This window comes from Mus caroli, chromosome 9 (genome assembly GCF_900094665.2).
Source record: "Mus caroli chromosome 9, CAROLI_EIJ_v1.1, whole genome shotgun sequence".
Lineage (NCBI taxonomy): Eukaryota > Metazoa > Chordata > Mammalia > Rodentia > Muridae > Mus > Mus caroli.
This window is the reverse complement of record NC_034578.1, coordinates 42216746-42230086: the sequence shown is the minus strand read 5'-3', so window position 1 is coordinate 42230086 and position 13341 is coordinate 42216746. Positions and strand designations below refer to the sequence as shown.

The following is a 13341-nucleotide window of genomic DNA, read 5'->3' as shown; positions in this document are numbered from 1 at the left end:
TGGTCCACTATGCCTTCCCCACCAGAAGGGACTGAAACTTCCTAAAATCATGAGTGAAAATAGACTCTTCCTTTCTCTGCTCTGGGTTATTTTTGCCACCAAGAGAAGAGATATAGCCCACATAATCATGTACCACAGAAGAGAAGAGAGCGTGGGCACATCTCCCAGCAATATCATCACAGAATGTATGGACCACCAAGAAAGGTCAGCCAGAGGCCCCGAGGAGGAAGGGAAAGAGTTGGTGGCATGGAAGTTGGTGATTTTGTCAAGGAGGGATTACTCTACCGTGAAGAACCACAGAGACTTCAGTGAGAGGAGAACTTACAAATGCCCACTGGACATAACAACATGGGCATTCGTGGGCAGAAGGCTGTGGGAAGAGAATTAGCTGAGGATATGTGACCCTTACAGCTCTAAACTTGCCAACTCCATTGGCGGGTCAGAGGCCATTAGTCAAGACACTAAGCTCTAGAGAAAAATTCTTCCATGTGACAAAGGGAACAGGTGAAGTTCACTTGCTGTTTTGTGGCTTAGAGAGATGGCCAGCTGGATAGCCACCCACCCTAGGTAATAGTATCTATTCCTGAAAGAGCAGTTCACTGCTTAGAAAACTTATACAGAGAAATGGTAAGTTTACTAGAACTTAAAGATTGGATCACGTGACCGCTCTTTGTTTGCTGAAGGGATATAGTGACAAATGAACTAGATAGTCTCTTTGTGTCTCTTGCTTTTGTCTACCATCCCATTTAGTTCTATAGCACACAGGAGAGATACACACACTTTGCTTATGAGGAAATAGAGGGGTTGGCTTGCTGGGATCACATAGTTAAGCAAGTGGTGAAGCTGGAATTTGCATCTCCAGGTACTCTGAGTCCAACCACTACAACAGTGTAATTAGAAAGCACAGGTGTGGCTGACTCTTGGAGACTCGGGATTGTGTAGGGAAGGCATCCTGTGATGTCTACACTCCGTCTCCTATTCGGAGGAGTTGAGCTGGTGAGGGTCAAAGACCAGGCCAGACCTTCATCTTTCTGGGAGGCCTGTTTTAAACAAAGCTTTGTTCCTGGGTGGTCCAGGACTGATCATCTGCACAAGGCCCTCCTAGGTTTCTGGGCAGCTGTGCGGCAAGACCAGGATGTTGTTTACTTCCTGGGCTGAGCCACAGCTTTTCCAAATGACAGGAGGTGAGGTCCCTTGCAGAGGAGATAGAGAATGAATGGTATGTGTCTTTTACAGACCTTGACCCAGATCAAGAAGACAAAGACTGAATGACAGCTTGTTGTAGTGTGACAGGGCTTCCTGGACACCGTGCACTTGGGAGCAGGGCCTCTTCTGACTCTGGATGCCCTTCTCCAAGGTTCTGGAAATTGCCAAGTCTAAGCTTCTCATCACGTCCAAGGGTTTCCACCCAGCTGTCCCTGGGGTGTTTTTCCCTTCCTCCTATCCTGGAAAGATACACAGAGCCAGGCCCTACTGAGGTCTCAGGTTAGAGGGGCTTCACCTGGGGTTGGGAGTAGGCTGGGTGCGGAGTGTAGGGGGGGGGAGGAAGCTTCCACAGCCACAGATTCAAAGTGCAGCTCTGGCCCTGGAGAGCCTGTGGTTTGGGAGGTGCACTTCCTTGTTTCCTTGTTTACAAAGCTGGGATGGTTACCACGTGCTTTGTGGGATTACAGGTTTACGGGAATAATGGATGTCAGGTGCTCTGCTCAGTGTCTGACACAGGCAGATACTGAATTGCTGTCCCTGTCCTCCTCATTGTCATTACCCGGAGCATTCCTGCTCCGAGCATCTCCTCCTGTTCTCCCAATTGCATCAGAACAAAGGAGAGCAATTATGAGAAACAATGGCCCCCGGGAAGCTAATCAGACCCCAGAGGCAGCTAGATCCCCAGCCAAGCTGCAAGTGGCTCCTCTCCACAGAGTTCACCAACCCTGCTCCCTGCAGTTCCCGGGGCTCTCATTTGCATCCCTGAGAAACTCCTCAGAAACTGACCAGGCTGGCCTCAGAACTCAGAAATCCACCTGCCTCTGCCTCCCAAATTCTGGGATTAAAGGCGTGCGCCATCACTGCCCGGCCCCCACCACCTCTTTTATGTAAGATTTTTAGCCTCTATGGGTGTCCTGGGCTGAAGAAATATATTTTCTGTTTCCTTTGTGGTGCTTGGTTTTTTTTTCCTGTACGATCCCCATGCCTTTCCCTACTTGCCTATCAGCTTACAATCTGAAGTCTGACATACCCTGCAAAGAGTTCGTTATGTGGAGAAAGATACACAGTAGTGGCTAAAGTCTTGTTACTCAGCCCCAGTTTTGGCTTTTCTTCAAGTGAACAGAGATATACGTAGCTGTCCTCTAAAGTGAGTATGTACTGCCTTATGGGCATCAGCCAAAGGCTGTCATTCCTGGCCCGGCGGAATGACACAGTGTCTCAGCGACACTGTGGTAGGCCCACAGGGATCGCCTCTGAGCCAGGCAGTTAAGAAATGGGTGTGTCTTCTACCTGGTTTCCTTTGCACCAAAAGCAGACTAGGGGGCCATGGCAGTCTCCTGGAAAGCCCATGTGGGAGAAAGCCTCCAGCCGAAGGAGCAGCCCAGGGACTGTTTCATGGATGAGAACCACACTCCAATTGAGTTTTAAAAAGAAAAAAGGAATCCAGTAGCCACAGCCCCCGCCATCCTTATGCCTTCTTGTGCATATGAAGCAAGAAAAGAGTCAGAGGAAGGGTCACCTGGGCATGGATGAGAGATGCAAATGACATAGATGTAGCATCGGCCAGGCACATGCGGACCTGGAAAATGCTGGCTGTGGCAACAGGGATGCCCAAGTGTGGCAGTGGTGCTGGACAGCCATTACTGGAGACATATCTGTTACAGCCAGTGTAGTAATGCTGGTTCATCAGTGGTGAACACCATTAATCCCAGCAGAGACAGGTCGATCACTGAGTTCAAGGCCGGCCTGGTCTACAGAGCTAGTTCCAGGACAGCCAGGGCTACATGGAGAAACCCTGTCTCGAAAAACAAACAAACAACAGCAAAAGTTAGGGAGAAGTGTGGAGGAGTAGATCTTGTAGAAAAGGCCACCGACGCATCCCTCTTGTAAAGAACTAGGTCGTCACTGGTGCTTATAAGCACCCTTCTTGCTGAGATAACAAAGGCAGAGGCAGAGGACGAGGGGAAACGTCTGACCCTAGAGTGCCTGCCCCATGCCACATCTACTTTAGCAATGTTCACCTCCTCTTTAAAACTCACTTCAAACTTCTCCTCTCTGGATGAGGCCGGTGGCTCATATGTCCATGTTCCGAGTGTGGTACCCACACTTAAGCATCCCTTCCATCACAAAGACTAGAGAGTGCTGTACTGCTTGTGGATTGTCTGGACTTAGCATCAGTACCTGGCACCACTGAGCTTTGCTATCATTGGGGAAGGAATCAAAGAACAGATGTGCAAATGGGTGAGCAGAAGCCAAAGATGAGAAAGTCAACAAGCACTCAACAACTTCTTCGTGCCACACAATTTTATTATGGAAGCTCATTGCTGGGATCTTCTGCACACATGGATGCTGCCCGCCTCCTTCCCAGCCTAGAAGAGATTCCCTTGTGTCCCAGCTCTGTCTGATGCTGCCCAACCACTCCAGCGACCTCCAGCTTGTCTGAGCTGTCCTGAGCTGGTCTGATCTCCTTGAACTTGCCTCCGAGACTCAGTATCACAAGAGGTCTGGTAGGCCCAAGGAAGGCTGAAGAGAGTGGAGCTGAGGAACAACAGGTGACCAAGAGAAAAGGCCCAGGGAAGACCAGGAGAATGGCCAACTGAGGCCACTCACAAGGGCTGTTTAGAGGTTCTGAGGACAGGTCTTTCATTCTCTTCATGGCCTTTTAAGTCAGTACAAAGTCAAAAGATGAAGGATGACAGAAGCAGATTTCACTGTCAGCCCTTGGGTGTAAACGATGCTGTATGTGTGGACTTCCTCAGAGGTCCCAGGAGGCGAACCAGGGCAGCACACACATCTTTATTTCTTCTGGCTGGCTATAGTCCTTGGAGGCTAGATCAGTATGCACTGGATTTTTCTGTCAACCCAAATGAGGGGTTTCTTCCCTGAGTATTTCAAAAGTCCCTAGTCTCTCCACTGACCTGGAGGTGTCTGTCCTGAGGATTTCATTGAGGCACTTCACCTGATTTCATAAAGCCAGTAATATATCCCAGGATGCTACAGTGGTGTAATATATTATAGGATGCTGCAACTCCCATAGGTCCCCTGGAGTTCATGAAGTGATTCGTGTAAAAAAAAAAATCTCCCACGGTCCCTAGGATTTTTGGAGACGCCTTAAAGTTATATCTATTTCTATATTTTAAATATAAAAATAAAATTCATCCCAACAGCTTGTGACCAAAGGCACAGCAAGCCTGAGTCACAGTCATTACCTAGAGATGGGCAGCTACAGCAGAGCCCAGCTCTGGAGCCCACAGCAGCTGCAAGTGACAGAGAGGGCCGGATGCTTGCTCACAGATGGTAAAGGCTTTCCACGGAGGACAGATAGTCCGGGCACCGACAAGACAGTCCCTGACAAAACTTGCTGCTGTCCCAGCACAGCAATGGTGCTACTGGCTGTTGGGTGTCTGACCAATCGGGCTGGTCTTCAAGTCAGAGTCGGAAGAGCAACAACTGCTTTTGTCATGTTTCAAGCCCTGCCCAGGCTCATTTTTGGCTCCACCTCCACTTATGGACTCGTAGGAACACACCTGGTACCCAAACTCTTAACTCCAGATCTCCAGCCTGGGATTCTGAGAAGAGCTGAGTTTTCCTGTTTTCTGAAGAATTTATAATAGTAACATACCAACACACACACACACACATGATGCAAACACATACACACCACATACACACTCTCCTAGAGACAACAGACAGCAGAGGTGGAAGAAACAAAGGCGCCTGGTGGTCACTGGTTCAGATGCTGCAAATGGCCCGTCCCTTTGCCCAGGATCTTCATAGCAGTCAGCAACGTGAGGAGGACATGGTTAAGATTTCCGGAATCGTACCTCACTCTGAGGAAGAGACCAGAAAACAGGGTAAGCATGAAACACCGAAACGCAAGGACTAGAGAGACCAGGGCTTCCCATACAGTCCAGCTGGATGCTGGTTAGCATCTTCTCTGAGAGAGAGGGAGTGCACCGAGACTTATGGCAGGGTGGTCTGATGCAGTTTCCCTCTGACTCCCGTATCATCTTCCCATAGAGAGAGGGAGGGTTGGCCGCAGCACTGGGCTTTACAGTTGTAGGCTGGAGAACAGTAAGGAAGCAGGGTTGAGCTGAGCTGAGCTGAAGCAGCAGAGCAGAGCCATCATTTCCTGAGGGGCAACTTTCATGCCATAGAAGGCAACCTCCTAGCACACTCTAGTGGTCATTTTGGATACCTTTGGGTATCACTAGGAGAGGAGAGCTATATTGGTGTTGACAACATACCAAGGTTCACCCTTCTACAACACTGCCGGCTCTTTTCCAAGGGAGCAAAAGGAGGGAAAACTGACACCTTGGACTGATTCCATGACTGACATCTAGTCCTGTCTTGGACGTCGTCAAATGCACATAGCTCAGATGGTCTTTGTCTGAACACCCTCCACCCTCCTCCAGGCTCCATCCCTGAGCTGAGCGCTCACCTCCATCTTTCTGTAAATCCAGGGAAGTACTTCTGTCACTTTGGTGTACACACCAGGCTTGTTTTTCTGGCCACAACCTGTGCCCCAGCTGGTGACACCTGCCAGGTACCAGCGATTGTTCTGCTCACAGACGAGAGGTCCTCCACTGTCTCCCTGCAAGGAAGAGCCAGAGGGTGAGTCGGTCTGGTGCAAAAGGGAAGGGGGGGGTCCAAGTCAGGGGAGAGCGGCTCTCTACTCTCCGATCTCTATATTGATCCTATCACTCCAACTTCTCCCGCCTCCAGGGTCATGAGACCTGAGCTCCACTCACAAGGACCTCACCTGGCAGGAGTCCCTCCCTCCTCGAAGATCCCCGGCACACATCATCCTTGGGGTAAGGTAGCTGTCATAGACCAAGTAGTCATTGCACTTCTTGAAGTCAATGAGGTTGACCTGAACCTCTCGGAGGAAGGGAGATGTCTTCTCTTCAGTGAGGTGAACATGGGGAGAAAGGATAGGAAGCCCATGAGACTGTGAAAAGCTTCACACCCATCAGCCGCACCCCCAGGACCCAGACCCTAGCCCCCTGGGAGTAGAGGGCACCGTATCTGTGTCCAAACCCAAACATGGTGGGACACGCACCCTCACACCAGACACAACTCCCTGACCATAACACAGAGACTTACTCCTGTGGTAACTCACAAGCCTATGGTTTGTGTGAATTGCCAACTTGACAGGACCTAGAATCAATCACCTGGGAAAGAAGCCTCAGGAAATGCCTGTGTGGGATTTTCCTGGTTAGGTAAACTGAGGTAGGAATTTCCATCCTTAATAATGGGCAGATCCACTTCATAGGCTAGGTCCTAGACTGAACAAAAAAGGAGAGGGAGCTGGGTAGCAGGAATTATGTCACTCTGCTTCCTGACTGGAGTGCAGTATGAGGAGCCACCCATACCACTGCTGCTGTGACATCCTGCCATGAGGGACCGTGTCCTGTGAGCCAGTAAGCCCTTCCTTCCTTAAGCTATTCCGTCAGGTATTTTGTGGCAGCAATAACGCAGAGTAACTCACCTGCCGACTTCGCTCACACATCTACTTTCAAAGTGCCATCTCTTTATGCCATTTGTTTTCAGATCCCTAAAGATTTTAGGGCATGCCTTCCCCTCCCATTTGTATTTATAGAAACATAGGACAGAAGAAACTATTTGCCCCACTCTGGTCCCTAATCGGTGAAACAGGCAAGGTCAGAAGGCTGTGTCCAGACCAGTCAGCTTTCCACCATAAGAAGCCAAAGAATAGTGACTGCTGTAATGACCAGGCTAGGCAGGCCGCAGTGTCCACAGTGTCCCTCTGAGGGACACAGATAGTCATCTACAGCAGACCCTAGATGCACTCAGACTGAGCGAGGCCTTAGGACATCTTGCTTTGGGACAGGTGAAACAGGGTCCCATCCAGGCCTCCTGGTGCAGGCCTGTGATCTCAGCTGCCCTGGAGGCTAAGGGAGAGGGATCGGTTCAAGGCAAGCCTAGGCTGCAAAATGAGTTTAATGTCAGCCGGGGTAACCTACTGAGACCTTGTCCCAAAATAATATGTAAAGAAACACCTGAACATGAGCAAGAGGCTCTGGGCTCAGGACCCAGTATGTAAGGAAGTCCTTATGTAAACCACAAACATGCTCTCTCACAGTCAGTACAGAGCCCATTACTGTTACAGCCTTGGGTTCCACCTTCCTTCTAGATGAGATTAAGTTTTCCAGCCACTGCTTCTCAATCGCATCATTGCAGAGAAATGTACCACAGCCTTGACCTCTCCCCAAGCTCCCCTCAGCCTAGGATAATCCCTTTCTAATAGCCTCTCTTAATAATATTCATTTGTTTCATTTTATGTGTGCAAACTTTTTGTCTCTGTCAAAGTACCTGGTGCCCTTGGAGACCAAGAGAGGGCCTTGGATCCTCTGAAACTGGAACTACAGGGAATAGTGAGCTACTATGTGGGTACTGAGAACTAAGCTTAGATCCTCTGGAAGAGTAGCAAGTGCTCTTAACCACTGGGCTAGCCATCTCTCCAGTTTCTTTTATAGCCTCGTAATGAAATGACCCACCTAATTAGCTGTCGGGTTTCCCGGCAGTCTTTCCTAGATGTTATCATGTGGACTGTGCTGATATAAACATAGGTGTCCATGTTCCTATATTAACTATGTATGAGTCTACACACTCAGACTTTCACCCAGCCTAGTCTTCATCTGCATACCACACTTATACACACTCTCACACATGTGCGCGCGCGCATGCACACACACACACACACACACACACACACACACACACACATTCTCGAATCTCTGCCTCTCACCATCTGTCTCCTTGGTTTTGCCAAAGCCCGTGATCCAACAGGTCTCATTGAGGCCGAAGGTCTGACCGTGCATGGGGAGGCAGGCAGGGTGGATGTGAGCTGCAACAAGTCAGAGAAGAAGCAAGATTGGGGTTTAGGGTAGAGGGACAGATTGGGCAGAGCAACTGCATCCTTGCTCCCTCAGCAGCTCCGAGTCCCCCAAGGCTTTGTAATGACCAGATATACACGTCAGTCATTTCATCTGAGCCTTTCAGCAATCAGTGGGCCATGTTGTATGCCACCTGATCCAGGAGGGCACCTGTTGGCCGGCCACCCCTGGCTAAACATTCATCTGACATGGAATGAGTAAACCTTTGGGCAGGAAGAGCACAGACATAAAGACTGAGACCACAAACCCCTGCTAACTAGCTCCCATGCGGGCTTTATCTATCAAGTGTTATTGCGTATTGCTTCATAAGCTCCCTTGGCATGGGATCCCCTAAGATGGTCTGTGCTACTGACCACTCAGCGCCAAAGTCCAGAAGGAGAACATTCACTGACAGACTTTTGCAGCACTCTCAGTTATTTATTATGCACCCATTTCTCAGCCTGACCGAGGCTGGAGGATCAGTGAACATTGGAGGATGGAACCAAGGAAGGAGGGAAGAATTCAGGTGGTCATTAGCTTCAAATGTCAACTTGCCATAACCTGGCATCCCTTGGGAAGAGAATCTCAATTGAGGAATTATCTAGATCAGGTTGGCCTGTGGGCATGTGTGTGTGTGTGTGTGTGTGTGTGTGTGTGTGTGTGTGTGTATGTGTTTATCTTGATTGTTAATTGATGGAGAAGAAGACCCAGCCCATTGTAACCTGCACCATTTCATAGACTGGGCCCTGGGCTGTTTAAGAGGGGGAGGAAACCAGCTGAGTGCTAAGTGGCAAGTGAAGATGCATTTATTCCCTATGGCCTTGACTGTGCATGTGCTGTGTCTTGCTGCTCAACTCTCTGAAAGGATAGACCCCAGCCTGGAATCGCAAGACAAACAAACCCTAACCCTATGTTGCTTTTGGTTAGGGTCCTTTAACACAGCAACACAAATGAGACTAGAACACATTAAATTCTTCTTTCCCAAATTGGGGCTTAAATGCCAGTATCTATCTATACCTTTTGTCTGCCAGAGAGTAAACACACAGAGACAAGTAAAGGAAAGTGTAATATTGATTATTAACATAAAAAAATCAAATTATGACTTCTTCTTTATACTCATTGTTAAAAACAAAACAAAACAAAAACCAAAACATCCTTTAGCTGTAGATTCCTCTTGTCAGGAGAGGAGTTTAAAGTATTGAGTTTTCACAGGAAATACTGTAGTTCAAGAAAATCCTGTACTGATCTGTAAACCAAAAATCTGAGTTTATGGCCTAACCCTAGGGCTACATAAATCCAAACCGTGGTTCTTAGATGAAAGATCTGCTTCATGCCCCAGAACAACCGCACCAGGAGAGGAACTTGGCAAAACTCAGACGTTTTAGCCACATGGTTTTAGAGTTGGTTGTACAAGGTTGAGAAGGCCTGCTCAGGTTCATCATGGTTTGTATGAGTTGCAGGAGAAAAGGTTGGTTGATATATATCTGCCCCCAACCCCACCCCTACCCTCACTGCCTGCTTAGCTCTAGGCTCCGAAGCTGAGCCTGCATGTGGCCATAGAAAAGCAGTTCAGAGACATCTTCACGTCAGAGCTCTGCCCAAGGCTCCTCCTTCTCACCCTGCTCTGATAAACCAGCTGTCCTAATGAGTGGCAAACACTGCTTCCCTAGTGAACATTGAAGAAATACCCATTCACAGGCTCAAGGCCCCAGCATGTCTGGACCAATCAGAGTTCTCCAACGATTCTGAGAAACCTGGTCCTTCAAAGGAGAAAAAGTGCCTGTTTCCCTTCCAAGAGCCTTATGGTAGTCAACCTGGCCCTACTCTTCAGGCTTTTTTCCAAGTCTCTTTAACCTGTCTTTATGGGTCCCTTTAAAGATTTTAATTTTTAATTACATATATGGCTGTGTACGCAAGAGTACAGGTGCCTATGAAGGCCAAAAGAGGGTGCCAGTTCCCATGGATCTGGAATGAAAGGTAGTGTGAGCTGCTGGACTCTGTCCTGGATGGAGATTGGGTCCTCGGATAGAGCAGCATGTGCTCTTAGGCACTGGGCCATCTGCCTGGCCCCATCAGTTCTTCTAGACTTCACCTTAGCTATCCTCTGCACTGCCCACCAACCTACCACGTCTTACTGCCTTGTCAGCTCCTTCTGATCCCCTAATATGACATCGTTGGTCCCCCTGGAGGGGACCACTTCCCATTTGTTTCTATTTGCCATTGGCTGTGTAGTAGACACACAGTAAGAAGTAATCAAATGAGTTAGCGAATGAATGAATGAATGAATGAATGAACAAAGCCTTCTTTGGCATTAAGTGTCCCCAGTGATCTGAGCATCTCTGTGATCTTTCTGTCACATAGCCTCATTTGGACCTTTCACCCCCACGTTGGACATTCAAACCTATGCTCAACTCAAGCTCTTCACTGCAGTGTAAGCCTTTAGCTAGCCCAGAACCAGGGAGAAGAATCTTGCTTCAGAATCAGACCAACCAACCATGCAGGAGCCTATCACTCAACATTAACTCAGTTAACATGTCTCTCTAAAACTCTACTTCCCCATATGTTAAATGGAGCCCTCAGGCTCTGCTCCTCTGGGCCTGTTGGGCAGGATGCACAGAAACATACATATCAAACATCCCCTAATACATTGTGGCTTAGATGTAAAATGCCCCATACAAACCCATGTGTTTGAATGCTTGGTCCCAGCTTGCTGGAACTGCTTTGGGAACTTGTGGAACCATTAGGAGGTGGTCTTTCCTGGAGGAAGTAGGTCTAAGGGGGTGGACCTAAAGGTTTATAACCCATCCCCATTTCCTGCTCTCACTTGGATATGAAGAAGTGGCTGCACACTCCTGCTAACATGAAATTACCTACCACTGTGCTTCTGCACGATGATGGGCTGTATCCCTTCAAGCTTAGACCCAAAATAAAGCCTCCGACCTTAAAGTACTTTTACTAGTGTTCTGTCACCACAGGGGCACTGGCTGGCAGATCTCAAGTGCATAGTTATTAACAATGAGTCAATTCTATCTGCTTATATTTATTAAGACTAGTATACAAACCCTAGCCCTATGGCCAATTTGGAATATGAGATGTGTCATTTGGGGAACATATATTCAAATCTTGGGCCTAAGTTTCCCCAGTTATTGTTTTCCTTCTTCCCTTATAGATTCTCTTGCGTGTGTGTGTGTGTGTGTGTGTGTGTGTGATGCGCACTCATGTACAGACATGCACACACAGACACACATGAGTGCTGCCACCCATGCAAATGTATAGAGGTAAAAAGATTCATGTCAAGATGTCTTTCCTCAACCACTTCTAGGCCTTGTGCTTTTGAGACACAGAACTAGAAGCTTTGGCTGGCCATCAAACGCTGGCACCCTCTCGTTTCTGCTCCCCAGTGCTGACATTACAGGCACATGCTAGCATACCCTGCTTTTCACTTGGGCTCTGGAATCTAAACTCAAGTCCTCATTCTTGTTCAGCCATCACTTTCCCACTGAGCCATCTCCCCCAGACCCCAGCTTTCCTACCTGTGAAACAAATATATTCCATGTAATGATCTCTTCTTTAGCTCTGGCTATAATGATACCCTGGGTCCCTAAGCTGGGTAAACAGGGGCTGCCAAGTCAAGGGTGCTGGGAAGCAGGGAAATTTGCTTACCTGACAGGGCCAGGGGCTTGGACAGCCTGATGAGGGCAATGTCATAGTCATCCTGTTCGTCTGTGTAGTTGCCGTTGATGATGATCTGGGAGATAGAGGCAGCCTCGGGCAGCTGGTGCAAGTTGCTGGTGCCTGCATACACCTTCCACCCCTCCAGCAGCTTCTCCCGGGTCCTGCAAGAGCCATAGGGTATTGTCTAGTTATATACCTGGCAGAATTCATTGGCTGCATCTGCTACCCATGGTGGGGGGCAGGGGGGTGCAAAGCAGGAGAGTGCCAGCCTGGAGACAGGAGGATGGAGAAAATGGCCTCTGGAGGACTCCTCTATCTTATGAAGCCCAAAACCATCCCTCAATCTCCTCAAAATTGTTCTGAACTGGCCTGTACCTTAGAGTGTGAAAAGGCAATGGAATTAGCAATTTCTATGTGTGGGATTCACCCTGCTACCTCATCTGCATGCCACTAAGTATGGAGGCTTGGCAGTGGGACAGATGCCATCAGCTAGGGAGATTTAGATAGGACAAGATAATGAAAATTCTTTACTCAAGGAGCCAGTGTCCACGAGGTCTGTGCTGTGGTTCCCCAAAGGCTGCTAGAAACTCTTAGGAGCCACCTGTACCACACCCTCATGCTGTCCTTGTCCCTCAGGTCTTGAGTCAGCATCCCTGATTGTCAGACTCTTCTGCTGTTAGCTCTGCAGCTGTGGTTGCAGGAAGTGGCAATGAGCCTGGAGCTTCATTTCATCTGCTCTCCAGGGAAAGGATCCAAAGGTCTTCCAGCCTGCCTTCCTTTTTCTCGGGACCTTGTTTTTCATCCTTGGCCCAAGCTCAGAACCAAACCGGCATTCACACTTAGTCTTTTGAGCAGTAGCTGAGTTGCCTGACCCTGGGGAACTCAGCTTAGTTATAGACTAGAGTGTCTATAAGCCCTTCCTAGTGGCTCCAAGTCCCCAACAGCATCTTACCAAGGAACCCTCAGGCACTTACACAAAGAAACAGTGGGCAGCAGTGAGCACCCACTGGGCATCGATGAGTGTGCCCCCACAGATGTGGGTGGTGCCGAAGTGCAGGCTAACTTGCCAGGGCCACTTGATCTCCGAGGTCAGAGCCCCTCCCACGATCCGCCCGGTCATAGCTCTCAAACCACAGTCTGGGGGAAAATGGAGAGGACAGAACATGTCATATGCTTTTTTTAGAGCCTCTCCTGCTCTTCTCGAGCTCCGGGCAGGCAACTGAAGGTCACCCTTTGTCCAAAGAGTCTAATGTGGCACACCTATTCCCCGTCCAAGCAGAAGTAGTACAAGGTGGTCTGAGCCTTCTGGAGGTGTCTAGTGAAGTCTGACCCCAGGCAGCTTCCACCTTGTTCCCTCTCTTCCTTCCTTCCTTCCTTCCTTCCTTCCTTCCTTCCTTCCTTCCTTCCTTCCTTCCTTCCTTCCTTCCTTCATGTGTGGGATTCACCCCGCTACCTCATCTGCCTCTTTCTTTCTTTCTTTCTTTCTTTCTTTCTTTCTTTCTTTCTTTCTTTCTTTCTTTCTTTCTTTCTTCCTTCCTTCCTTCCTTCCTTCCTTCCTTCC

The 13341-nt window shown here is 48.7% G+C and overlaps 1 protein-coding gene across 3 annotated transcripts in view; it reads right to left on the bottom strand.

The window, feature by feature from the left end:
• Positions 1–5009: 5009 nt before the first annotated feature.
• The window catches only part of Tmprss13 (transmembrane serine protease 13), a 27287-nt gene continuing 18955 nt past the window's right edge, over positions 5010–13341 (bottom strand). For all 3 annotated transcript variants that reach the window (XM_021172937.1, XM_021172940.1, XM_021172938.1), the window contains 6 exons: positions 12755–12917; positions 11769–11941; positions 7979–8077; positions 5969–6111; positions 5648–5800; positions 5010–5036 (listed from right to left, as the gene is read on the bottom strand). In XM_021172937.1, coding sequence (XP_021028596.1) covers positions 5010–5036; positions 5648–5800; positions 5969–6111; positions 7979–8077; positions 11769–11941; positions 12755–12917 — 758 coding nt within the window. The remainder of the gene's footprint in view (positions 5037–5647; positions 5801–5968; positions 6112–7978; positions 8078–11768; positions 11942–12754; positions 12918–13341) is intronic.